This window comes from Equus asinus, chromosome 20, assembly GCF_041296235.1.
Source record: "Equus asinus isolate D_3611 breed Donkey chromosome 20, EquAss-T2T_v2, whole genome shotgun sequence".
Taxonomy (NCBI): domain Eukaryota; kingdom Metazoa; phylum Chordata; class Mammalia; order Perissodactyla; family Equidae; genus Equus; species Equus asinus.
Genome location: NC_091809.1, coordinates 22,564,275 through 22,591,295, shown reverse-complemented (window position 1 = coordinate 22,591,295; position 27,021 = coordinate 22,564,275). Strand labels below are relative to the sequence as shown.

At 57.6% G+C, this 27,021-nt stretch overlaps 1 protein-coding gene across 2 annotated transcripts; it reads left to right on the top strand.

The window, feature by feature from the left end:
- The first annotated feature begins 263 nt into the window (after positions 1-263).
- On the top strand, positions 264-23,637 carry KANK2 (KN motif and ankyrin repeat domains 2). Of its 2 annotated transcripts, XM_070492050.1 has the most exons (13): positions 264-419; positions 1,674-1,895; positions 2,820-2,933; positions 3,427-4,635; positions 13,395-13,562; positions 13,656-13,758; positions 14,624-14,863; positions 15,379-15,466; positions 15,871-16,090; positions 16,996-17,138; positions 19,084-19,284; positions 19,362-19,451; positions 21,742-23,637. In XM_070492050.1, the coding sequence occupies exons 3-13, from the start codon at positions 2,897-2,899 to the stop codon at positions 21,793-21,795; spliced, it is 2,553 nt and encodes an 850-aa protein (XP_070348151.1). In that variant the 5' UTR covers positions 264-419; positions 1,674-1,895; positions 2,820-2,896; the 3' UTR covers positions 21,796-23,637. The 2 variants fall into 2 exon arrangements, with proteins under 2 accessions (XP_070348151.1, XP_070348152.1); XM_070492051.1 differs by lacking the exon at positions 1,674-1,895 and having other exon boundaries at positions 303-419.
- The last annotated feature ends 3,384 nt before the right edge of the window (positions 23,638-27,021 follow it).

Sequence of the window (27,021 nt, the reverse complement as noted above, 5' to 3'; positions counted from 1 at the left end):
CAGCCATGGGCCGGCAGGGGGAGGGTGACCTCTCGCCGCCGCCGCGCCCGCCCTCCGCGCCCTCCCGGAGCTGGGCCCTGGCCAGCCCCGCCCCCGCCCGCCCCCCGCGGCGGCCCGGCTGCACCGGGCTCAGGAGGACAGCGGGGGAGACCCCGCCCCGGGGACCGGGGCACTGGGACGGGGCCGGACAGCCCCACGCGCGCGCGCACCTGCCGCCCAGGTGCAACCGCGACCCCCTCGCCTCCCGCTGCGCGGCCGGCCCGCGGGCGACCGAGGGGCGTGGCCGTGTAGGGGCGTGGCCTTCGCGGGGCGGGGCCTTGGGGGCGGGGCGAGCGCCGACGGCCGGGCAGCCGGGCGGCGGCGCGCGGAGGACGCCCGGGCGGCGGGACGCGGGGACGGCGGCGGCCGGAGCGCGCGAGGCGAGTAGGACCCGGGGTTGGTTAGGGGTTCGAGGTTCGAGTCCGGATCGGGGTTCGAGCGTGGTCCCCACCCCCCCCCCCCCCCAGTCCGAGGCGCGACCTCGCCGGCATCTCCGAGCCTCCAACGCCACCGTCTGTGCCCAGACCTCCCCGACTTCGGGTGTCGCGGTGCCCGCGGCTCTGTCCCCTCCCCTGTTCGGACCCCGTCCCCGCTTCTCTCCCCCACCCCGCCCTCCGCGCCTCTGCCCTGCCCCTCCGCCCCAGCGCTGCCTCCCCGCTCCCCCCGCTCCGGCCTCCCCCCTGCTGCCCCCGCGCTGTCCCCCCGCGCCCTCCTCCGCGGCCGGGCCGCGCCAGGCCCCAGCGGGCGGGAAGGCGGCCGGGCGGCCGGCAGGGCTGGGCCTCGGCCTGGCGGCTGGGCCGGCGTGGGGAGCCGCAGCTGTTTGCCATTAGCCGGGGACCCCCCCCCCCCGCAGGCCCCGCCCCCTCCCTGCACGGGGCGGGTCGTCCTCCTCGTCCCCGTCTTTGGGGCGGGAAGACCCCAGACACGTCCAGGCAGGTCTGGGAGGGGGGGTTTAGGGAGACCCCGTCGGACATTCGGGTCCCGCCCGGACCCCGCGAGCCTTCCGCCTGTCCCCTCTTGGAGTGTCCTGGCTCCCTTTCTCTCCATCTCTCTCTGTCCTGTGGCCCCCTCCCCGTCCCCCAGAGGTCCCCTAGAGGGACAGGGGCCTCAGCCGCAGACATCCCCCCGCACACTCCCCTCCCCGGCTCAATCTGCTTTCTCCACCTGGAGTCCACCTGCCCACCCGGAGGGCGCTCCGACGGCTGGAGACCCTCAGACCTCAGTCTTTCTGTCTGGGAAATGGGCAGAGGGTTGTGCCGTGGGGGTGGGGGTGGCTGGGCCGGCAGATTCGCCCGCCTGCGGGGCTTAGGTTCAAATCCAGGCCCAGCCACCTCCTCCTCCAGGGACCCCGGGAAGTCAGCGCGCATTTCTGTGCCTCCAGATCCCCATCTGTAAAACAGGGTGGTAGCTCGCCGCCTGGTGGGGTTGTCCTGGTGATTATTATAGTCGTTACTGTCATTCGCCCCACCCGTGTCCCTCCAGGGGCCCCCACAGGCTGTTCCAGTCCTGCTCCCTGCCTCCAGTCTCTCTCAGGTCCCCCGTGAATATTTTTTATCACGTCTCCGTTGTGGAGGAGTGAGCCTCCAGGCAGGTGGGAAACCAAAATCCCGATCATCTGGGACCGTGTGTTCCAGGCGTTGAAAGACAGAGAAGTGAGGACAGAGTCGTGGAGGGACGGGGAGAGAGACGTGGAGAGAGGTGCAGAGACAGAGACGTGGAGAGACGCAGAGAGACGTGGAGAGAGATTGAGCGGGAAACACGAGGACAGAGTGAGAGACGAGGACAGCCCGGCTGCCCCTGGAGCCCCCGCCCCGCCTTCATGCCCAGCAGGTGGCCCGCCTGGCCCATCCTCCCAGGTACCCGCTGCCCTGCACCCGCAGGCTGGAAGGGGTCCTCCCATGGTGGGATGGGCTGGGGCCTCTGCAGCAGGGTGTCTCAAGGTCAGACAGCAGAAAGGACTGGCGCAGCTCAGGCAGAGTGCTGGGGACAAAGTTCTGGCCCGACTCCAGGGCTGAGGTGGGGGGCGTAGTGAGAGGCCCTGATTGCCCCTCCCCTTTGCAGCCCCCAGGCGCCCCCTCTTACTTCCTCCCCCACCCCCACGACTTCCCGGGCCACCGCCTGCCTTCTATCTCTGCTGCGCCCCTGAGCCGGACGCGTCCTGGGGGGGCAGGAAGTTCTCGTGCAGCCCAGCAGCGAAACTGTTTATTTTTAGAGAAAATTGTTTCCATAAAGGGGAAAAGGCTTTGCTCCTCCCTGCCTCCCCCCAACTTTCCCTACCCCCCCCCCCACCCTGCCTGGCCTGCCCTGGCTCTGTTTTGGGGTCCTCTACCCTGAGGTCTATCTCTCTTTGTGACCCTGGGTCTCTGTCGTCTCTGTCCCCCCCCATTAGGACCCAGCCCCCTGCCCACCTCAGCCCCCATCTGTCCTCGGAGCCCGCTCATGGCTGGGGCTGAGGGGAGGGGGTCCAGGAAGGGTGGGACCTGTCAGGCTTGGGGCCCCCCGGCCCAGGGCCTTGTGGAGGCGGGGCTGTGGGAACAGCTGGAGCCTGTCCAGGGGCTGGACAGATGTGCGGGCGGGCCCTGAGGTTGGGTTTCTTTGTTCCAGGCCGCGGGGCCCCCCCATCCCTTTCCACAGTCAGGCTGGGGGTGTGCCTCTGCGAGGGTCCGGGACTCAGGGCGGGAGGGGTTCGGGAGGGGGACAGCTGGGGAGGGGGTGGCCACGTCCCCTCCCATCCCCCTGCAGACTCCTCCTGACTCCCCGCTCGTTGCCCCTCTCCCCAGGTAAGCCGCAGCCCGTGCTGCAGGCAGTCTGACTCAGTCCCCAAGGTGACTCTTGAGGAGCGGCTGCACCCCGGAGGATGGCTCAGGTCCTGCACGTGCCAGCCCCCTTCCCAGGTCAGCAGTCTGGTGGGGATGAGGGCCCTGCCTGCAGTTAGGGGTGGGGGGGGGGACACGGCTCCGTCCTGGAGGCCGGAGGAGGGACACAGCCCTGCTCTGTGTGGCCTGGGGGAGGGGAGAGGGCTCTGCCCTGGGGTCTGGGGAGTTGGGGAGGGCTCCGGCCCTACCTGAGGATGGGACACCTGTGCTGAAGGCCTAAATGGGGACCACCTGGCTCTGCCCTGGGGGGTCTGATCTGGGAGACAGTCTTTCAGGGAAAGGGGTAGAGCTGATCGGGGAGACAGGGCCCTATCTGGGGGCGCTGGGAGGGTAGGCACAGCCCTGCCCTCAGGGGTTCTGAGGGGGTGACAGGGCCTTGCCCTGGGTGGGGGACACAGCTGAGCGCCTGAGCGCCCAGTGGGCTCATTAACCTGGAGTCTCCCAGGGCATCGCTCTTGGCCCCAGGAGGGGACAGCAGCGTTCAGAGGCCCCGCATTTCCCCCCATCCCAGGGACCCCCGGCCCAGCCTCCCCGCCCGCCTTCCCTCCCAAGGAGCCCGACCACCCGCCCTACTCGGTGGAGACGCCTTACGGCTACCGCCTGGACCTGGACTTTCTCAAGTACGTGGATGACATCGAGAAGGGCCACACGCTGCGCCGGGTGGCCGTGCAGCGCCGGCCCCGCCTCGGCTCGCTGCCCCGCGGCCCTGGCTCCTGGTGGACGTCCACCGAGTCCCTGTGCTCCAACGCCAGCGGGGACAGCCGCCACTCGGCCTACTCCTACTGCGGCCGCGGCTTCTACCCGCAGTACGGCGCCCTGGAGACGCGCGCCGGCTTCAACCCGCGCGTGGAGCGCACGCTGCTGGATGCGCGGCGCCGCCTCGAGGACCAGGCGGCCGCGCCCCCCGGCCTCGGCTCCCTGACGCCCAGCGCGGCCGGCTCGACGAGCTCGCTGGTGGGCGTGGGGCTGCCCCCGCCGACGCCGCGGAGCTCAGGACTGTCCACGCCGGTGCCCCCCAGCGCCGGGCACCTGGCGCACGTGCGTGAGCAGATGGCGGGCGCGCTGCGCAAGCTGCGGCAGCTGGAGGAGCAGGTGAAGCTGATCCCCGTGCTCCAGGTGAAGCTGTCGGTGCTGCAGGAGGAGAAGCGACAGCTCACCGTGCAGCTCAAGAGCCAGAAGTTCCTGGGCCACCCCGCGGGGGCCCGGGGCCGCGGAGAGCTCTGCCTGGACCTCCCCGAGGCCCCCGAGGACCCAGGGGCGCTGGAGATGCGGAGCGTGGGCACCTGGGTCCGCGAACGGGACTTGGGCATGCCCGACGGGGAGGCGGCCCTCGCCGCCAAGGTCGCCGTGCTGGAGACCCAGCTCAAGAAGGCGCTCCAGGAGCTGCAGGCCGCGCAGGCCCGGCAGGCCGACCCCCCGCCCCAGGCCTGGCCACCGCCGGACAGCCCCGTGCGCGTGGACACCGTCCGGGTGGTGGAGGGGCCACGGGAGGTGGAGGTGGCGGCCAGCACGGCCGCCGGGGCCCCCGCGCAGCGGGCCCAGAGTCTGGAGCCCTACGGGGCAGGGCTGCGGGCCCTGGCGACGCCTGGAGGGGCCGAGAGTGCCCCCGTGTTCCGTAGCCACGAGGTGGTGGAGACCACGTTCCCAGCGCCCGCTGCGGCCCCCAGCAACGTCCACGTGGTGAAGAAGATCAGCATCACGGAGCGCAGTGGGCCAGCAGGTGAGCCCCAGCGGGCAGGGGAGGACGCGGAGGGTCCCTCCTCCTTCCTCTGAACGCCAGGGTCCAGCCCTGGCCCTGGCCTTCCACCAGGCCGACCACTCTGGCCCTCAGAGCCTCTGTCTCTTTCTCTGCGTGCCTCCGTCTCAATGCTGTAGGGACCATATGGAGAAACTGGATGTCTAAGTGTGTCTTCTCATGTCTAGCGCATTGTGGGTGGCCAGAAAACAGAAGGTTTTTGGGGGAGGGGTCTCGTTTGCTGGGCAAAAACCCCTCGCTGTTTATTAACTAAGTGGCAGGAACAATCTCAGACCAATTTAAGCAGTGAAAAGGAAATGTGTTATTTCTGTAACTTAGCAACAGCTTCAGGCATAGCTAGATCCAGGTGCTCGAATATCGGGACTCTTTAACTCTCTCTTTCTCCTTCTCTGCACCCTGGAGGCTTCTCCCTCAGGCAGTCAAAGGTGGCCCCACTACTCCAGGCATCTGTTTTTGAAGCTCAGTAGAAAGAGAGCCCCTCAGTCTAAATAGCACCAGTAAAAATCTGAGAGGTGGCCCTCATTGGCTGATGTGGCCATCGCTGAGCCGATCACTGTGTCCCCCACTGCCTAGCCCAGCATCCTGGGGGCAGAGGAGCCCCACCAAGTCCTGTGGCCAAGTCCTGGGGAGGAAGGGGTGCTCCCTAGAGGAAGTGCTGAGTCCTCATGCCAGGAAAGGGGATGTGGAGTGTACAGAATGGCAGCTGCCCCACCACGACCGCCCGATGCCCCTGGAGAAGCTGCCAGAATGACTCATAATAATGATGACAGCTGTACTTTATCGAACACCAGGCTGGTACTGGGAGCTACGCCAAGTGTTTCACCCATGGAGGACCTCGAGGGGGTGGGCTGTGCAGCCAGGCGACCTGGGTTCAAAGTCCACTTCTTGCTGTGTGACCCTGGGTGAGTGACTTCACCTCTCTGGGCTGCAGCTTTGTATCTGTGAAGTGACATAATAATAACCCCACTTCTAGGACTCTTGTGACTTAGCGCTCGCAGTAAGTGCTCCATCAGTGCCCGTTGCTGCTCCTGCTGATAATTTTTGGGTCAACTCTGTTGATAGCCGGGGAAACTGAGGCTCAGGGAGAAGTCACACAGCCAGGAGGGGGCTGAGCCGGGATCTGGACCCGGGTCAGCCTGACCTGCAGGAGGCTTCATCCAGCCTCGAATGTTAGGTGCCAGGAGCCCCACAGAGGGACCAGGAGCCACAAGCTGGAGGGCGGGCCCAGCTGTGTTTTTGCTTCCCCATGTTCCTGGACAGCTGCAGACACCGCCCCTCCGCTCCGTGTCCATCCAAACACCCCGCCCTGGGACTCTGGCCCCCAGCCAGGTGCCCTGCCCAGCAGCCTCCATTCCAGATGTGCCTCCCGGGGCGGCCAGGGGCCTCCTGCCTGCGGGATGCACAGCCATAGCCATGTCCCCACCTTTGCAAGCCGCTGCCGCCGAAAGTTCTTCCTCGTGTCTCGCTTACCTCCTGCACGCTGCGGCCGGCCCTGTCTCTGCCTGCTTGAGCAGAACTGGAGTGTGTGCCTTCATTCCAGCACCTTCTTGTTCCACGGAGGTTTGTCAAGTGCCTGCTATTTGCCAGACTCTTCTAGGCCCTGGGGGCAGAGCAGTGAATGAGGCAGACAAAATCCCTGCAATAAATAAGTGAAGAAATGGCCTTTCAGAGAATACGCGTTGGAGACAAACAAGGGCATGGGGTGGTTGGTGATTGGATGGGGTCGGGGCTTGGGTTAAAATTCTGGTTCCCTGCTCTCTGGCTGTGTGTCCTTGAGCAAGTTAGTTAACTTCTATGTGCCTTGTTTGCAAACCGGGGGTCCCGACAGCTGGATGTCACCAGATTCACATGAGGCTTCAATGCGTCAGGTCATGTCAAGGGTTCCATGTGGCACCAGCCACGCAGTGGGTACCCAGCGGTTAGCTCTTGGCTCTCTGGCCAAGATGTGACGGGAAGCAAGCAGCCAGGTGGCCAAGAGGTGGGAAGGAGACTGTGCCTCCCAGAGGGGGGCACAGCAGGAGCAAAGGCCCTGGGGTGAGGAGGGGCTTGGTGCATCCAAGGTGTGGAACAATCTGGAAAAGCATGAGGCCGGACAAGCGAGGTCTAGGGAGGCTGGGCATTAGGATAGTGGGTCCCGCCAGGCTTGTAGACTGGGGAGGAGCCATATGGGAAAGGAAATGGATGATATGAGGACTTGACAAGTGTTGGGACCATGTGTTCCCTCAGCTGGGTCAGCTCCATGTGTGGGTCAGGGAGGCCTCCCTGGAGGAGGCGGCAAGGAGGAACCCAACTTCTCTGCCATCTAGAATTCTCTCACTGCAGCCAAAGCCTTCTGTTCCGGCTGCCAAAGTTGGGTGGGGCCACTAGAGGACCAGAGACCCCACCAAGGCCCGTACCCCACCTGGCCAAGGCACCGCAGAAAGATGAATGGGCGCGGGGCGGCTGGGCGCGTGCATCCGTGCGATTCCTCCAGGCCTTTGACATTCCCTCTGCTCTTGCTTGAGGCGTATTCCTGTGAGTGCAATTGATATTCTTCGTGGAAGGTTTGGGGAGGTGGAAGGATCTAGAACAACAGATAACCTGCCCTAGAGCCCAGCACTGCCCGCACGCAGCTGCCGTCCACACTTGTGCTTCTTTCCTTCTGAAATGTTGAAACGCATCATGTGTAGTTTCCAAGGCCCGCGACACAGAGCTGCAGGAATTTGTTCTTGGGCTTTATTTTAGTTTTAAAAGGATTTCAGCAGCTCTTGCTCTGGGCCAGGGCGTTATTTGGCGCCCCTTTCATAGTTTAGTTCATTTAAATTCCTGTGAGGTGGGGGGTGTTTTTATGCCCATTTTACAAATGAGGAAACTGAGGCACGGGGAGGTTAAGGGGTTCGCTCCTGGTTTCCGAAGCCGGGACTTAAACTCTTTGATTTCTTGGCTTTCACAACATCCCAGCGGCATTTCTTGATGTTCTTAAAAGCTCTTGGGACGTGCTGTTTGCCTTTTAACCGCCATGCCACTCCTGACTGTCCGAGGTGCCACGCAGGCATCCTTCCTCGGGAGTCCCTCGTGTCCTCCGGTCTGTTTTCTCAGGACAGGTTTCTGGAAGGGTATTTTTGGAGGATGGTGATGTCTGTCACCAAATGGCTTTGCAGTCGCCCTGTGGGCTCGACTCCCTTCCCGTAGTGGGTGGCTGAGTGATGGATTTTTTTTTTTTTTTTGAGGAAGATTAGCCCTGAGCTAACATCTGCTGCCAATCCTCCTGTTTTTGCTGAGGAAGACTGGCCCTGAGCTAACATCCATGCCCATCTTCCTCTACTTTGTATGTGGGATGCCTACCCCAGCATGGTGTGCCAAGCGATGCCATGTCCGCACCCAGGATCCGAACCAGTGAACCCCGGGCCACCGAAACGGAACATGCACACTTAACCGCTGTGCCACTGGGCCAGCCCAGTGATTGGAATTTTTTGAAACTTCTTTTGGACTTAAGGAGCCCAAACCTGAGTTAATCTAATTCTTCACTGATCTGTGCATGAAGGTCTTCACCTTCAGTGCCGAGGGCCGGTAAATATTTTAGCTTCGCAAGCTGGACGATTTTGTTGCAATGACTCCACTACGCTCAGGTTTGTTCTTTCCAGCTTTATTGGGATATACCTAACGCACAAAAATTGCACATTTTTAACGTATATCTTTTGATGAGTTCGGTGGCTCAGTTCTGCCTTTATAGCCTGAAAGCAGACATAAACGATATATAAATGAATGAACGTGTCTGTGTGCCAATAAGACTTTGTGTCCACGCTGGGATTTCAAATTCATGTGATTTTCATGTGTCTCAAACGGAATCCTCCTTTTAATTTTTTTCCCCAACCATTTAAAAACATAACAACTGTGCCCACGGGCTGTCATTTGCCAGCCTCTGCTCTATGCCATTCACACCCTCCCATCTCATTTAATATCATTCCTTGCAATCCACCTTCCAGAAGCTTCTTTAGATATTTGAGTGTCCTTGAAAAATATGCCTTGTGTGTTTAATTTCCTAAAATGGTATTGTGCTTTAGAAAGAAAAAAAAATCTCCTTCTGTTCCGTATTTTTTCCTCTCTACACACTATTTTTGAACTCCTCACCCTGACGTTCATAAATCTGGTTTGTCACTTTTAATGACCGTGTAGATTTCTGCCCTAGGTATGCGCTGCCCTTTTCTCATCTGATCCCCCCTTGGTGGGCACCTGGGTTACTTCCAGCTCCTGGTGGCTGTGAACTGTGCTGGGGCCACCCTCCTGTGTCCCCTTCTGAGGGACTACTGGCTCACAGGGAATGCACAACTTTGCTCCAAATTTTGACTGATCCTCTCCAGAAAAGTTCCCCGTGTCCACACTCCCACCAGCCACACTTGGGTCCGAGGTGTCCATTTCCCCACACCCCCCCCCCCCCCGACATATAGCTTATGTATCCTTCTGATTTTGTGTCCATCTGACACTGGGGCAAAGTGGTGTCTCCTTGTTGTTTTAATTTACATTTCTTGATTTCTGGTGAGGTTCATCCTCATATGTATTTAATAAGATCCCTTTCTGGGTCCCTTATTTGTAGCCTTCGTCCATTTTTCTTTGGGCAGAAGTTTCTGGCACATTCTAGAATAGCCACAGCCAGCCCGCTGCCAATTTTTATACAGCCCACAAGCTAAGAATGTTTTTTGTGTTTTTAAGTGGTTGAACGATATGAAAAGAAGAATAACATTGTGTGACATGAGCAAAATTATATGAAATTCAAACTTCTTAGGGCGCAGCCACGCCCCTTCATTTACATACCGCTGACGGCTGCTTTTCCACTCTTGGCGACTGAGACCTTTGGGCCCACGGAGCCAGAAATATTTACTATCTGGCCCTTTACAGAAAAAGTTTGTGACTCCTGTTCGAGAAGATAATCAATCCTTTACTCATGCTTGGTGTTGGAAATACAGCCATGTGCCACGGAACGATGTTTCTGCCAACGAGGGACCGTGTATGTGAAGGTGGTGCCACGAGATTAGTACTGTGTGGCCTGGGCGTGGAGTCGGCTGGCCCGTCTGGGTCTGTGTGTGTGCACGCCATGAGGGTCACACAACGACGACATCGCCTAACGACGCTCTGCTGGCAACTGGTCCCTGTCGTTAAGCGACGCATGACTGTCTTCTCCCAGTCTGTATTCCACCAATTAACTTTGTCTATGAAATTTTAAAAAATCAAACAGAGAGGCCAGCCCAGTGGTGCAGCAGTTAAGTTTGCGCATTCCGCTTCAGCGGCCCGGGGTTCACCGGTTCAGATCCCGGGTGCGGACATGGCACCGCTTGGCAAGCCATGCTGTGGCAGATGTCCCACATATAAAGTAGAGGAAGATGGGCATGGATGTTAGCTCAGGGCCAGTCTTCCTCAGCAAAAAGAGGAGGATTGGCAGCAGATGTTAGCTCAGAGCTAGTCTTCCTTAAAAGAAAAAAAAAATCAAACAGAAATCTTCATGTTGGATATAGTTAAACCCATCGTATTTTCCATTTCTTTTAATTTTTAATTTTTTCCAGTTTTATGGAGATATGTGACATATAACATTGTATTTGTTTAAGATGCACAAATTATTTGATAATTGTATATATTGCAAAATGATCGCCACAAAGAGTTTAGTCAATATCCGTCATCTCACAGAGTTACAAGTTCTTTTCCTTGGGATAAGAGCTTTCAAGATCTACTCTCTTAGCAACTCTCAAACTGACAGTACACTGTTATTATTATTATTTTTTTGGTGAGGAAGATTGGCCCTGAGCTGACATCTGTTGCCAATCTTCCTCTTTTTTTTTCTCCCCAAAACCCAGTACATAGTTGTATATCCTAGTTGTAAGTCCTTCCAGTTCTTCTGTGTGGGACGCTGCCACAGCACGGCCTGATGAGTGACGTGTAGGTCTGCACCCAGGATCCGAACCTGTGAACCCCAGGCCACTGGAGTGGAGCGTGCGAACTTAACCGCTCAACCATGGGGCCGGCCCCCTACAGTGCAATATTATTAACTGTAGTCCCCATGCTGGATGTTACGTCCCCAGGACTTTATGTTATAGCTAGAAGTCTGTACCCTTTGACCCCCTTCACCGGTTTCCCCACCTCCCACCTCTGGTGACCACCAGCCTGTTCTCTGAATCTTAGAGTTCTGTTTTTTTAGATTCCACATGTAAGCGAGATCATACAGTATTTTTCATATATAGTTTGTGCTTCGAGGAATTTTTAAAGGCCTCTTTCCCCTTCCTGAGGCCCCCCCATATTCGGCTCTCTTTTCTTCCTGTAGCTTCGCGGTTGTAGCTTCCTATCGATCCCTCACTTATTTTGGGTGTGAGGTGTGAGGTAGGGGTCCGGCTTGAGTTTTCTTGGGTAGAGTAGCTGCTTTTCCCAACCTCACACCAGAGAGCCCGCCTTTTCCCACTGACTTGTGGAAACCCTGTCTCCCCGGGGTCCCTGTAGCCTGTGCTGGGCTCTCTCCCTCCTTCCTTCGGCCGTGTCTTCTGGCAACAATGCCCGCTGTTTGCATTTGTCGTGGCTTCTGAATATGTTGTCTTCTCTCGTAGGCCGGGCTCCCCATCTCTGCCCTTTTTTGTAGAACTGTCTTAGCTGCTCATGGGCTTGAGTTCTTCTGTACAAATTTTGGTATCGGTTCACCCCGTCCTCCAGTGGAATAACAATAACAAACGCTATCGGTTTTATTATTGTTGGTGTTATTTTAGCATCGCAGTGTCCGACCTTGACCTCCTCGCTGGAAACAGCCTCCGAGCTTTGGAGGCCGGGCCTGCTTTCCCTTTGGGGCAGAATGGTCCCTGTGCTGCTCTTCCTTTTTTTTTTTTTTTTTAATTATTTTTGTAATTATAATTTTTAAAATGCATATAACATAAAATTGACCATCTTAACCATTTTTAAATGTCCAGTTCCGTGGCATTTAGCATATTCACGTGTTTGCACAGCCGTCCCCACCACCTGTCTCCAGAACTTTCTCACCTTCCCAAACTGAAGCTCTGTCCTCATGAAACACTGACTCCCCCCCAGCCCCAGGCCCCACCCTCCTCCTTCCCGTCTCTGTGGATGTGACTCCTCTGGGACCTCCTGTGAGTGGATCGCACAGTGTGTCCTTCTGTGACCGCCTCCCTTCCCTCGGCGTCATGTTACTCCACCTAATTTCTTGATGCTGCCAGGTTTTTATGTCCAAAGCCCTGAGTTTGGGGCGACACTGAGATTCCGAGCTGGCCTGTCACCTCCTGACACATCCACTGGGCCACACAGGGGTATATTGGTTGATTGCTTTGGGGCGAATTTATTGACAAGGTTTAAAAAAAAAAATCAGGAGATTCCCATAAAAAGCCGGCGTGTGCTCATGGGTCCCCACGGATGGCGCTGGAACCGGCCTGGGACTTCATGGCCAAGTGTCCCGTCCATTCCACACGCTCTGCACACACTCTCTGTTCCTCGCTGGAGCCGCGTGTGGCCCTCGGCCTTGAGGAAGTGGTCCCGTGTCTGTCAAAAACAGTCTGAACCGTTGAAGGGCAGTCAGATGAGATTAGTCTGCAGAGCCCATGACCAGTGACAGGAAGGGGACGTCCTGGGGAAGTGGTGACACGGAAGCCACACGTGGCCTGGGGGGACCCGAGTGGGTTTTGAAACTCGGCCAGCCACGCCAAGTGGCCACGCGACGTTTGTTTCGGGCTGCTGGCTGGTGATCGGGGGCTGGAGCCCCCTGCCAGCCCCGCTCCCGGGTGGGCAGTGGGTACCCTCGGGGCCCGGGACCCGCACAGTCGCCTTTGTCCTCAGATCAACCTGGGTGTGTGGGGTTTTTTTTTAATTGTGATAAAATATATATATCATGAAAGTTACCCTTGTAGCCATTTTTAAGTGTCCAGTCCAGCGGCATTCAGTGCACTCCCATTGCTGTGCAGCCACCCCACCATCCATCCCCAGCACTCTTTTATCTTCCCAAACTGAAACTCTGCTGGGGTGCGGCTGAATGTCCATTTTCCAAAAGCCCTTATTGTTTATTTTTCCTGATTTGTAAAGTAACACCTGCTTCATGTTAAGTAAAGAAGAAAAAAATGAGGCTGGATATGAAATAACATCCACAACACAAGTGCAGTTTTACAAAAAAAAAAAAAAGGTTGTAATATTGTCTTATTGAAATATAGTTTAGAATTCTCTGGAATTAACAAATGTGTCTGGAGCTCTTGATGCGCAGGCCTTGTTCTCGCCCGATGCCCCAGTTACTTTCTTGAATCTGCACAACTTGCCAGGAAGAAGTAAATGTTAGCTGCCTGAGGCACAGAGAGGTTAAGTGACTTGCCTGAGGTCACACAGCTCTCTCGTGCCAGATCTGAGTCCCTACCATGAGCACCACCCTTGGCTGTAATCAAACCTAGTTTCCAGACAACACTCAGTATGATGTTGGAGGGGGGTCACAAGCCAGGATTGTGGGGTCACAGGGCCCTCCTTGTCCCTCACCGGCTGTGGGACAGGCAAGAAACCGAGGTTGGAATCCGATTCTGCCACGCGCTTGCTTGCCGGGTGACCTCGGCAGCCCCCTGTGCCTCAGTTTCCTCATCTGGAATAATCCCACTTCCTCAGGGGCTGGGAAGATTTAATGTGAGAATTAGCCCTCGGAGCTCCTGGCTCCCAGGGGTGGTTCCTAATACTGTCATTGTTTGCTGTTGTCACACACCCTGAGCGCCTCTTTCCTGCGCCTCCAGGGCTCCCACAGGCCCCCGCAGAGCCGTCCTTGTTGCCCCCGGGGTCCACAGCCACCTCCCTGGCACAGCCCGAGAAGAACTCAGGCCAGGTGCCCACCCGTGACACCACCACCAGAGAGCCCTCCAGGCAAGCGGCCTCGTGCGCGTCAGAGGGGGCCGAGGGCGCAGGTAAGCAGGGTGGCCGCCCAGCGGAACAGGGCGCTGGAGGCCCGGGCACAGGGTCTGGCTTCGGTGACACTCACGACACCACCATCCCCATAGGCGGGCCCCAGGCGGGTGTGCGGTCCATCATGAAGCGGAGAGAGGAGGCTGCAGACCCCGCGGCACACCGCAGGAGCCTGCAGTTCGTGGGGGTCAACGGCGGGTGAGAGGACCCCCCGACACCGCGTGCCCTGCCCTGCGCCCAGCTTCCCCCTCCTGTCCGTTCCGTGGGTCACTCATGCCCAGGACGCTCCCAGGACCCTGGGCTGGACCCCTCCCTCGGATCATTCCTGTAACCAAAGCGCAGTTGACAGAGGAGGAAACTGAGGCACAGAGAGGCCAGGTGCCTCGCTGGAGCTCACACAGCTAGTTGCAAGTGAGCCCGGGGGTAACTACTGCCCCACACGACCCCTCAGGAGGTGCCAGAGCGCCTGGTACAGGGAGGCCCAGGCACAGACATGCGGGTCCAACCCCCTGGGGTAGGAGCAGTGACAGAGGACAATCAGACAGTGGGGGCCTCCAGGAGGTTCTGACACCCCCAGGGGTGGCCCTGAAGGAGGGGACAGGCAGGAGCGAGCAGGGCGAAGAGTGGAGGGCGCAGTGCAGCATGGGAGCGGGAGGCATGGTGAGTGATGGTCAGGGTGGGGCCTTGAATGCCAGGCCCAGAAGCCTCTGTCCCGAGGTTGCCAGAAGCGTGAGGGTCCTCTTTGCGGGGGGGCGCGGGTCTGCATCCAGAACACCTGTGTCACTAGCAAAGCATAGGAGGCACCAAGGGGTGAGAAGGGAAAGCCGTGTCCCCCGTCCCTGGCCGCCCCCCCCAAGCGCGATCACAGTCACAGCTGGCATTTATTGAGCACTTACGGTATACCAGATGCCGTAAGCCACATCCCTGCAGCCCTGTTATCCCCATTTATCAGAAGGGGAAACTGAGGCCCAGAGGAGTCAAGTAGTCAGAGCCCCCCGCCCCTCCCCCACCGCATCCCCGCCCACCTGCAGCGTCTCCCCTACCCCACCCGCCCCCCTCCCAGGTATGAGTCCTCCTCCGAGGACTCCAGCACAGCAGAGAACTTCTCGGACAACGAGAGCACAGAGAACGAGGCCCCAGAGCACGAGGAGAGGGTTCCGAGTGTGGCTGAAGCCCCCCAGCTGAGGCCCGAGGAGACGGCGGGAGCCAAGAGCAGCCGGGAGGAGTGTCAGCTGTCTCGGGAGTCTCAGCACATGCCCACAGCCGAGGGGGCGTCGGGAGCCAACGCGGAGGAGGAGATTCCGTCAGTTTGCTGGGTGGAAGGAACTCAGGCTGGGCTTGGGGGTGACCTCTGCCTCAGCTCCCACCGTTCCTGCCCTCTGAGGGAACCTCTATCAGTCATGCACACTTTAGTCTGAATTAGCAAACAAGCACTATCTCCTTCTGGGCCTCTGAAGGTCTGGAAGCTTGGATAAAGGGCCTGATAAGGGCAATTTGGGCTGTAGGGGTTAGGATTTAGGGGGTGGGCAAAGTTTGTCCTAAGCCACTCACCTTCTTTAGGACATTTGCCCCACCTGCCCATCCTGTTTATGTCTCTTTTTGTTCCCTGCTGAAAAATCTGCTCTGGGGAAAAGATTTTCCATCTGCCACTGGCCGCTTGGAATAAGCTTTGGGCCGTGCGTCCACTTTGTCTCAGGGTCTGTGTATTCCCCGTGTCTAGCCCTTGGGGTGCAATGTAAAATCGTGGCCCTGGTGGGCACCCAGGAGCCTGAGGTGGGTGCTCCCAAGATAAACTGCCCCCTCGTCTGTCCCCGGCAGGATGGAGCTCAGTCCTGACCTCATCTCCGCCTGCCTGGCCCTGGAAAAGTACCTGGACAACCCCAATGCCCTCACAGAGCGCGAGCTGGTACGTGGGGCCCCTCCTGCCCTCCACCCCACCCCGCTCCACTCGTCCACAGTGTCACCCCAGCATCCAAGCCGGGAGTTTGTGGGGTGCTCAAGTCCCGGGCCTGGGGCGGGGCCAGGAGGTGGGAGAGGGTGCCCCGTGTGGCCTTGGCTCCTTTTTCTTTGGGGGCTCGAGGGAAGGGGCTGCCGTTGTGCGGGTCACTTCTGGGATGGGGATGCCCGCGCCTGTCCCTGGGGGGGGGGGGGCAGTCCCTGGGATCGAGGGGTCCACACGCTCCTGCGGAGTCCCCGCTGGGGTGGGGATGCCCCACCTTTGACTCGTCTGGGGCGGGACCGTCTGTCCCCACGCTCCCCGCCCGGGCTCTGTCGCCGCCCTCACGCCCTGTCCCTGCCGCCCGCGCGCAGAAGGTGGCCTACACCACCGTGCTGCAGGAGTGGCTGCGCCTGGCCTGCCGCAGCGACGCACACCCCGAGCTCGTGCGGCGCCACCTGGTCACCTTCCGGGCCATGTCGGCGCGGCTGCTGGACTACGTGGTCAACATCGCCGACAGCAACGGCAACACCGCGCTGCACTACTCCGTGTCGCACGCCAACTTCCCCGTGGTGCGCCAGCTGCTCGACAGCGGTGAGCGCGGGCAGGACGCGCGGGGGCACCCGCTCCAGGCTTGTGGTCCATGGGGGCGGCGCTGATCTCCCAGCCTGATGGGGGAGACCCTGCCCTCCCAGTCCAATGGGGGAAATGCTGCCCTCCCAGTTCTGATGGGGGTGACGCTGATCTCCCAGTCTGATGGGGGAGATGCCACCCTCATAGTCTGATGGGGGAGACGCCGCCCTCCCAGTCTGATGGAGAAGATGCTGCCCTCCTATGTGGGGAGGGAGATAGCGCCCTATCTGTGGCCGCAGTGTGCTGAAAACGCTAGGCATGGTATTCTAGAAAACACAGGGACCTTCCGCCACCCTCGGGTACACCATGTATAAAGAAGGTCGCACCTCTGGAGCTCTAGTCTGAGAGAGGGGTGTGCCTCCAGTCTGGGATGTGGAGAGAAGACGTGGTCCTCAACTGGGCAGGCAGACTTGCCCCTCCTCAGTCTGATGGGGAAGACAACCTCCCAGTCTGATGAGGGAGGCAGAGCCCACAATCTGATGGAGGAGACACAGGCCGATCTGAAGGGTGATTGGCTCTTGCAGGTTAACAGGGGAGACAGCTCCCGCTCTCAGCCCTAAATGTGGGTGCCAGTGTCGGGGGCCCCAGTCTGATGGAGGAGGCACAGCGTCCACTTTTAGGAGCCCCTTGTCTAACAGGGTGGCACAATGGACGTGGAGATCCCTGGGGCAGAAGAGGGTTGAAAAGGGAGAAATTAGGTCGCAGCAAGACTGATGGAGGAGACGTGAGCCCCAGCACTCCTTATGAGGGTGGGACAAGCTTCCAGTCTGATGGCAGGGATGTGGCCTGGTCCTCGGGGCCCTCCGCCAGCCTGAGGCGGCCCAGCCAGCATTGGGGTGAGGGCTCATGTGCTCCCGGCCCCCCAGGTGTCTGCCAGGTGGACAAGCAGAACCGAGCCGGCTACAGCCCCGTCATGCTCACCGCGCTGGCCACCCTGAAGACCCAGGATGACATCGAGACGGTCCTGCAGCTCTTCCGGCTCGGCAACGTCAACGCAAAGGCCAGCCAGGTGTGGGCCCTCCCCCTCCTGCGCCATGCCTCAAACCAGACCTTGTTCCAGGCCCGGGGGAGAGTCCCCCCTCCCCGGATGGGGAAACTGAGGCTCAGAGAAGCAGAGTCACTGCCCCAATGTCACAGTAGAGAAACGGGGACATGAACCCAGGGAGTGGCTCCAGGCCCCATTCTCTTTTTTTTTTTTTGAGGAAGATTGGCCCTGAGCTAACATCTGCTGCCATTCCTCCTCTTTTTTTTTTGCTGAGGAAGACTGGCCCTGAGCTAACATCCATGCCCGTCTTCCTCTACTTTATATGGGGGACGCCCACCACAGCATGGCTTGCCAAGCAGTGCCATGTCCACACCTGGGATCCAAACCGGCAAACCCTGGACCACCAAAGTGGAACATGTGCACTTAACCACTGCGCCACCAGGCCGGCCCCTCCAGGCCCCGTTCTTGATGACCCACCTGCCAGGCTGCCTCTGAGGCGGGACCTTCTGGTGGCCAGAGGCCAGGGGTGTGGGATGACACAGGCCTCTGCCTTTCTTAATCTTGTCCCACATCCTCTTGGTGACTCACCAAGCAGCAGCTGGACGCTGGGGCTCCGAGCTGGACAAGCAGGCACCGTCCCCACCCTCCCGAAGCTCCGGCAGCTGCCAGCATCCCCGGCGGCACGGAGGGTCGGAGCAGGTTTGGACGGGGGGCTGTGGGACGCCAGCAGGGCAGTGAGAGGGCAGTGGCGGCCACTCCTGGGTTGGGAATCTCCCATCGCCTGCAGTGAGGAGTGGAGCCAGGGGACTGTGGAGGTGACCAGAGCGTGGACAGCTGTCCCGCCATAGGAGCAGCCGGGACTCCATGGGGACAGCAAGGGGGGTGGGATTTCCGACAGCCTCAACCAGTGAAAGAGAGAAGCAGGGCGCCGTGGTGGCGTCACAGGAGCAGACCCCGCTCACTTTTTTGTTCATTTCATTTTTCTTTAACAAAAATTGGCGGGCCTGCCCGGTGGCATAGTGGTTAAGTTTGCTCTCCGCTTCGGAGGCCCAGGGTTCGTGGGTTCGGATCCCAGGTGTGGACCTACACACTGCTCATCAAGCCATGCTGTGGCAGCATCACACATAAAATAGAGGAAGATGGGCACAGATGTTAGCTCAGCGACAGTCTTCCTCACCAAAAAAAAAAAAATTTTTAGTGGTTTCTATTTTTTTAATTGAGGTGAAATTCACATGAGATTAACCCTTTTAAAGCATACAGTTCAGTGGCGTTTAGGACATTCGCAATCTCATGCAACCACCACTTTTACCTACTTCCAGAACATTCCCATCATCCCAAAAGGAAACCCTGCGCCCGTTAGCGGTCACTCCCCATTCTCTCCCCCCACCGCCACCCGGTGCCTGGCAGCCACCAGGCTGCTTTCTGTCTGCACGGGTTTGCCTATTCTGGACATTTTGTATAAACGGAATGGTATATGTGGGTTTCTGTGTCTGGCTTCCGTCACTGAGCATCGTGTTTGCAAAGTTCATCCGTGCTGCATTTCTTTTTAAGGCTGAATAATCTCCTGTGCTGTGCGTATACCGGATTTGTTTATCCATCCATTCACCGATAAACGTGGATTTAATTTTTAGGAGCTTTAACTGACGTACAGAAAAACATGCACATCTTAGCTCCATAAATTTTTACCTGTTTACCTCTGCGAGTGAGAACCTGCTTTAATTGGGCATGGGGCGCACCTCCCCGAGGAGGGGACATTTAAGCTGAGACCCGAGGGATGAGAAGGAGACAGCAGGAGGAGGGACCAGGAAGTGCAAAGGCCCAGTGGTAGGCAGGATTGGGATACAGAAGGAGGCCAGCCAGTGGGGGTGTGTTAGCATCAGAGGACTTGGGAGCCATGGAAGGTTCCGGAGCAGGGATGCCATGCTTCAGGGCCTGCACGGTCCATAAACCTGTCCCTTGCTCTGCCCAGGCGGGGCAGACAGCCCTGATGCTGGCGGTCAGCCACGGGCGCGTGGACGTGGTCAAGGCTCTGCTGGCCTGTGAGGCGGACGTCAACGTGCAGGATGACGACGGCTCCACGGCGCTCATGTGCGCCTGCGAGCAGGGCCACAAGGAGATCACTGGGCTGCTGCTGGCTGTGCCCAGCTGCGACATCGCACTCACCGACCGCGTGAGTCCCCACCTGGTGCACCCCCGGGAGGGCGGGAGTGGGTGCAGGGCATTGTCATAGCAACGGATGCCTTCCAGGACGGGAGCACGGCTCTGACGGTGGCCCTGGACGCGGGGCACAGTGAAATCGCGTCCATGCTCTACTCCCACATGAACATCAAGTGCTCGGTGAGTCTCCATCCGGCAGGGCGGAAGGCGGGGGGTGTGGGGGTGGCCGGAGGTTATGAAGAGCTGATGGCGTGTGGTGCCCATGCCGAGGACTTTACTGGCGTACCGGCCTCCACGTGTGGACCCTTTGTGCTGCCCCATGAGGAAATGAGGCTGCATGGTCATGGTCGGCATAACAGTATTCAACCCGGATCTGTCTGGTTCCGAATGCAAACTCTTTTTTGTTGTTGTTGAGGAAGATTGTCCCTGAGCTAACATCTGTGCCCATCTTCCTCTATTTTGTATGTGGGATATGGCCACAGCATGGTGTGATAAGTGGTGCTGGGTCCACACCTGGGATCTGAACCTGTGAACCCCAGGCTGCCAAAGCAGAGTGTGCAAACTTAACCACTATGCTATCAGGCTGGCCCCTAAATGCACGTTCTTAACCGCCATTTGCTCATTTGAGAAATCTTTACGGAGCATCCGCTGTGTGTTTGGCGTTGTTCTAGGCTCTGCCATCACAGCACCAAACAAAACAAAAAGGTTTCTGTCCTCAGAGAGCAGAATTCTAGTCAGAGAGACCTAAGCAAATCAGCGAATCCTAGGCAGGTGATGGTACGTGCTGGGAAGAAATATAAAATGGGGTAAGAAGGACGGCGAGTGTCCAGGCAGCCATTTTAGACCTTGGCAGAGAGGTGACAGTGGAGCCAACACTTGAGGAAGGGAGGGAGCAAGAGTGTGGCTGTCCAGGCAGCAGGAACAGCCAGTGCAAAGGCCCTGAGGCAGGAGTGTGCCTGGTGTGTTTGAGGAGCGTCATGGAGCCCAGTGGGAGGAAGTGAGGGCAGGGAGGTGATGCCACAGACTGTGCAGGGCCTCGTGGGCCCCTGTGAGGACTCTGGCTTCTACTCGAAGCGTGTCAGTGTATTAAAGGCCTCGAGAAGTCTCCCCGTAAGGAAATCCCACCCAACCACGTCTCACCCAGCATGTCTCCTATTCGACCGCAGAGATCGGGGCCGTTAAAATCACGCCTGTTGGCCAAACACTCTTCTGGAAGCATAATGGGGACAATATTGATAGGTGCTGTGTGCTAAGTGTCTGATGGAGGAAAAGCACATCCTGTCTGATGGAGGAGACAGGGCGCTCCTCATAGGTCCCCAAAACAATACCCTTGTCTGATGGAGGAGCCTATACCCTGTAGTCTGATGGAGCATGCTGTCCCCTCCAGTCTGATGGAGGAGGCCATCCCTTCCAGTCTGATGGGGGAGGCCGTACCTTCCAGTCTGATGGACTGTACTAAGTGCCCCCCAGACCTGGTTTCTTAAACCCTCCACAATAACCTGATTCGGTTGCATAAAGTCCTGTTATTTCCATTTCTCAGGTGAAGCTTAGACAGGTTCCCTCCCTGGTTCAAGGTCGCACATCCAGGAAGGGTGGAGGCCGCAGGGTCCGTCTGACTCCAGACCTTGGGCAGAAGCCTCACTGCCCCCTCCTCCTCACCCCCACCTTGCACTTGCCCTGGCCTCCCCAAGGCCTGTCTGGGGCTGGGTTCGAGGGCAGCATGGTGGGTGTCAACCACAGAGGCTCCCCACAAGGTCCAGAGAGAGAAGGGCGCTGAGATACGAGCCGCCAGTCTCCTGCCTGCTTCCTGAGGCTCCGAGTTTTTCCGGCTTCATTCCTGGGGTGTCAGGATCCTGGGCCTCAGCCGTGGCGCTCAGGGGATCAGCTCTGGGCCTCAGTTTCCTCAACTGGAAGATGAGGGTGATGGGGCTGGGTGATGCCCTGCTGTCTGATCTGTGGTCCTGAGGGACGAACCCCAACCCTCCATCACTCGCCACCTGGCCCACTGCCATTGCCTCTGTCCTCATCCCCTGGCCCCCATCCTCACTGCCCTCTCCCATCTGTTTGGAGAAAAAGCCAAAGTCATCCTTGGCACAACCAAGTCCTGCACAGCCACCCACTCTCCTTCCTCTCTCCTCGCTCACTCTGCTCCCGCCTCAGGGCCTTTGCACTTGCTGTGTTCTCTGCCTGGCATGCCCTGCCTCCTCGGCTGGCCCCTTGACATCGTTCAGCTCAGCCGTCACCCTCCCCGCCCACCCGCTGTCCACTTTCATCCCCTTCCAGACCTTCCCGCCCAGGAAAATCCTCTCCCGCATTCCTTTGTGTGCATCTCCTCCACAGCCTCGCCTTCTTGAGGCCAAGGGACGAGACCTCTTGTTCACTCCCGGCGGCCACAGGGCCAGCCAACAAAGCTGGCGCCTCGCAGGCCCGGGAAAGAATGCCAAAGGAGGAATTCAACTTCTCGTTTCAGTTCGCCCCGATGTCAGACGATGAAAGTCCTGCCTCTTCCTCTGCAGAAGAGTAGCCGTGAGGGGGCCTCTCCGCGGGGACCAGCCAGCCCCAGCGCCAACCGTCCGTCCCTCCTCCTCCATCTCTCGTCCCCTCCCTGGCCAGCCCCCACTGGTACCCACCAAGGCCCCATCTCAAAGGCCAGTGGGATTTTCTTCTGCTTCCCAGGAGGGCAGCCCCCACAGCGACAACACGCCATCGTCCCGCGGGCTTTTCCCAGCACCCAGTTCAAAGCCGCCCCAGCGCCGGCGGAAGCTGCCTTCTTCCATGAAGTGGCGCCAGGGGCTGATGCTGGGGCGTGGGCTTAACCCTGAGAACCATCGACTGACAGTTATGGACGGAGGAGGACGAGGGGGAAAGGATATGGGAGTTCTGAATCATCGGGGGAGGGGAGAGTCTTATCACTTGTTGCCAGATTTGAAAGTCCACTGGAATCGCCTCTATTCCTCTTAATCCTGAATGTTCCCGCGGGCCGGTTGTGTCTAGAGCGGCTTCAGGCCGCCCCCCCCCCACCCCCCGCCCCCGGCTCCCACATTTAATTGTCTGTAATCGCGTCTTGTCCCTCCCCGCAGCCGCCTGCCCCGGGGGGCTGTTCTTGTGGTGCCTTCACAAAACGCATTCTGCCCTGGTCAGCCAGGGCGGGAGCTCAGCGATTTCTGCCCTCCTGCTGCCACCACCCAGGTCCCCCCATTCGGGTGGGGGGCTCAGGACCCAGCAGCCGAGAGGGGCCAGCGTTTCCCCCCTGTCGGAAATTAACCAGAGAAATTAAAGGAGAAATTAACCGGAAACCGTGCCCCCCACCCCCGAGGCCCCGGCCAGGGCTCCCGTTCCTAGAAAAGCCTTCAGACGTGGATCCAGGGCGGCTGCCGAGTCCCCGGGCTGAGAAGCCTGGTGGCGGCCGTCCCTGTCCTCCCCGAGGCCTGTGCTGTTGGCAGAGCAGAGGGCGCCGCAGGCCCCACGTGTGCGTGATTAAAAGCTGGCCGTTCCCGAGGGCCCAGCGCAAACTTAAGGAGACAGGGCTTTGCCGGAAACCAAACAAGGGCCAGCTGGGTCCTTTAACCACCTCCAGGCTTCCTGGGGTTGCCTGGACCCCAGCCTGCTGGAAACGGGGCTCGCCAGACACACGCCGCCCCCCGCCCGGCCTGTCGGGTGCCCAGAAGCTGAGCGGAGTTTCTTTCCTGTTCCTTCCTTTTGTGAACCAAAAAGAAACCAGGGGTGGGTCTTGAGCTTGGACAAGTGCCTTGTGACAGGGGAGTAAGAGCCACTGGGAAGGGGGCCCCTGCGCTCTCTGGGCCGCCAGGGTGGCAGGCAGACCCCAGCAGGACGGAGTGCGTCCCCAAAGCCGCGTCCACTCAGTGAGGCGAGGTGCTGGCTTCTGTCCTGGAAAAGTGGGTTTCTCGGCTCGATGGAGGCTGGCTGTAAGGAGAGAGAGCTTGGATGGTCAAAGGAGACACCCTAGATGGTGTGTGTGTGTGTGTAACTGGAGAGAAAACCAGACCCAGGCTGAGTGACCACTGGTGTCTGACGGAAGGGAGACGTTTTGAGAAGCGGTACAAGAGTCGTGTGCCCGGGTGTCCAGCCCCGGAGTCAGTGGGTGCGTTTCTTGGGAGCTTCTAGAAGCTTCTAGAAGGATCCCTGCATTCCCTTCCCCCTCGGGCCCACGGGGCTTGGCGTGGGAGGATCCAGGGAGGACCTGCCCCATCCCAGTTCTCTTCTCACATGTATCCATGACCCTTGACCTCACTTTCTGACCACGGTACGTCCATAAAGACAGTATTACACTTAAATGAAGTATTCCTTTTTGTAATCGTTTTTAGAAAGTAAAGGAATTTAATAAAGCTGCCTTATGATAAGCTGACACGTCTGCGTCTGGCCTTTGTCTCACTGTACACCTCCTTCAGCTTTGAAATGGATCTCTTTTTCAAAATGGACTTAATTTGGGCCTGGTCCTGTGGCGGAGTGGTTAAGTTCGCGTGCTCTACTTCAGCAGCTTGGAGTTCACCAGTTTGGAGCCTGGGTATGGACTTACGCACCGCTCATCAAGCCATGCTGTGGCGGCGTCCTGCAGAGAAAACCTAGAAGGACCTATAACCAGGATACACAACTTTGTACTGTACTGGGGCTTTGGGAAGAAAAAAAGAAAGAGGAGGGCTGGCTCCGTGGCCAAGTGGTTAAGTTCACGTGCTCCACTGCAGCGGCCCAGGGTTCGGATCCTAGGCGCGGACATGGCGCTGCTCATCAGGCCACATTGAGGCGGCGTCCCACATCCCACAACTAGATGGACCTGCAACTAAGATATACAACTATGTACAGGGGGTTTGGGAAGATAAAGCAGAAAAAAAAAAAAGAAGATTGGCAACAGTTGTTAGCTCAGGTGCCAATCTTTAAAAAAAAAAAAAAAGAGGAAGATGGGCAACAGATATTAGCTCAGGGCCAATCTTCCTCACCAAAAAAAAACCACACACACACACAAAACCAGACTTAATTTGAACAATGTTTAAAGCTACGGAAAAATTACCAGGCCAGCACAATAAACTCCCTTAGGTTCTGCCCTACACATAGCTGGTGGCTACTGTATTGGGCTTCAAAGTTAGAGAACATTGTCATGGTGACAGAAAGTTCTGACAAACACCCACCTTGAACATCAAGGAAAAATCCTTACTGATTTTTTTTGCCTCGTGACAAAACAATTGATGCTGATTGTAAAAGGTAAAATTTAAACAATACAGAAACGTGTGGCTTAGCGGAGGGTGCCGTGGTCCCACTTGGTAGAAACGCCTGCCATTGTCAACACTCTGGAGTATCTCCTGCCAAACCTTTTTCTAATAGGTTGGGTCTTAAACGATCTCGTTTTGCTGTTTTATTTTTTATTGGGGCATCATATACATATATTTTGAGTACAAGTCTGTGTTCAAAAGTGTACAGCTCCATGGCTTTCCACAAACTAAACATCCCTGTGTCACCAGCACCAGGACAGGAAGTAGACCATCCTTGGCCCCCCCACCACTCCCCACAAGGGAGATCGATGATGGACGGTCGCCCTCCTGACTTCTCCCTTCCTCATTTTTCCTCTGGCTTTTTCCACCGGAGATGTGGGTGGGTTTTAGAGGTTATTGGAAGTCCCAGAAATTTCACACGAAGTTGTGTGTTTCTGAGCGGAAGGTCCAATGCTCTTGTCAGCTTCCCAAAGGGGTTTGTGAGCCAAGAAGGGGCTTTTGGGGAAAAAAAAAAATTGTTTCTCACAATTGCCAGGACCATTTTTTCCTCATCTTTGTTGTCTTGTTCAGCTCAAGCTTAAGACCCCATGGGCCCCCATCACCCAGAGTCTTACTTTGCCTTTTGGATGGAGATTTTTGTTTTTAATTGTGGTCAAACACAGATCCCATAACATTTGCCGTCTTAGCCATTTCTAAGCGTCCGGTTCCGGGGCATTAAGCACATTCACGTGGTTGCGCAACCTCGCCCCCATCCCTCTCCAGAATTCCTTCATCTTCCCAAACTGAAACTCTGGCCCTGTTAAACATGAACTTGGCACGGCCCTCCCCCAGCCCCGGCCCCCACCATCCTACTTTCTGTCTCTGAATTGAAGTCCCCTAGGAGCCTCACAGAAATGGAACCACGCTGTATTTGTCTTCCATGCCCGGCTTCTTTCACTTGGCCTAATGTCCTCACGGCTCCTCCATGTTGTAGCCCGTGTCAGAACGTCCCTCCTTTTAACAGCTGAATAATATTCCATTGTCTGGATGGACCCCATTTCGTTTATCCAGCATCCATCAGTGGACACTTCAATTGCTCCCACTTTTGCTTACTGTAAATAACGTTGGGTGTACCATTGTGTCTCCAAGGCCCTGCTTTCAATTTTGGGGGTACACACCCAGGAGGGAGACTGCTGGGTCCTCTGGGAATTCTTTTCTTAATTTCTTGAGGAGCCGCCATATTGTTTTCCATAGACTCTGGCCCACTGGACACGCCCACCAACAGTACACAAGGGTTCCCATGTCTCCACCTCCTCTCCAATGCTTGTTATTTTCTGTATTGGGTTTTTTTTTTTTTTTAAATAATAGCCATCCTAATGGCTGGCAGGTGGTTATTGATTTGTCTTTTGGAAGGGAGGTGAATGGCCTTTTTTGACAGAAGCGTTTATATCTGGCAGGCTGCAGTTGTGCAATCTCGCAGCTTATCTCTCGAACGTCCCACCCCAGCTGATAAGAGAGCTATCATTAGCCCATGGCTCAGAGAGGTTAAGAACTTGCCAAGGTCACAGGTACTGCAGAGCCAGACAGAGAACCCACGGTCTTATCTCCTCTTTATTTCACTCTGCATGGGTATATAGTCCACCACCTTCATGCACAGAAGGTGAGCCCCTGGCACCAAAGGTCACTCTGCTGATGGTGACAGAGCCACCTCAGCCAGCAGGAGGGTGAATGACGCTCGCCTTGAGCACTGAGTCTCACGCCCAGACATCGATATTTCTGCAGGAAACGACGAAGGTGCCATCACTTCTACATCCGCTAGCCACGCCATGAGACAAAGGCCTGGAGCTTCTTCACCTGACAATCTGGGGGTGGCCTTCTGGGGGCCTGAGCCAAAAGCTGCACAAAACCCAACAATGTGTGGATGTTGGGTATGTTTTTCAAGGAAGAGCCTCTCTCATTGCTTTTGTCACATTTCAAAGGGATCTGTGACCCGGAAAAGACTAAATATATGAGTCTTAAGGGTGTCCCCAGCTACATGATCACTGTAAAAATAGAAAAACACAAGCAGCTCTGGGGTCTTGGGAAGAACTCTCTCCTGGAAGCGAGCCCTGAGGAGGAAGGGGCCCCAGGCCTGGGGTTGAGGACCTGTCCGATTCCTGATGATCACTGAAATCACATTTTCCGACGGCTCCGTTGTAGCTGCTCGTCTCCCCCCACTGGCTGTGCCTTCTCAGTCTTGCTGGCTTCTCCTCGTTTCTATGATTTCTACACTTGGAGGGTGCCAGAGCGTGGTCCCTGGAGTTCCTCCTCACCATACTGTCCCCCAAGGTGATGTCATCTGATTCTGCCTGCACCCTGGCAACTCCCAGATTTTTATCCCCAGCCCAAATGTCTCTGTGGACTCCTATAGCCGAGCAACCACCACATGGACAGCTGCATGTGGCCACATCTCAGGCATTGGGAACTGCCCCCAAATTCCATTTCCTGCAGCCCCTCACCTCCAAGCCTGCCCCTCCCATTCTCAGCCACCAGCACCACCACCCATC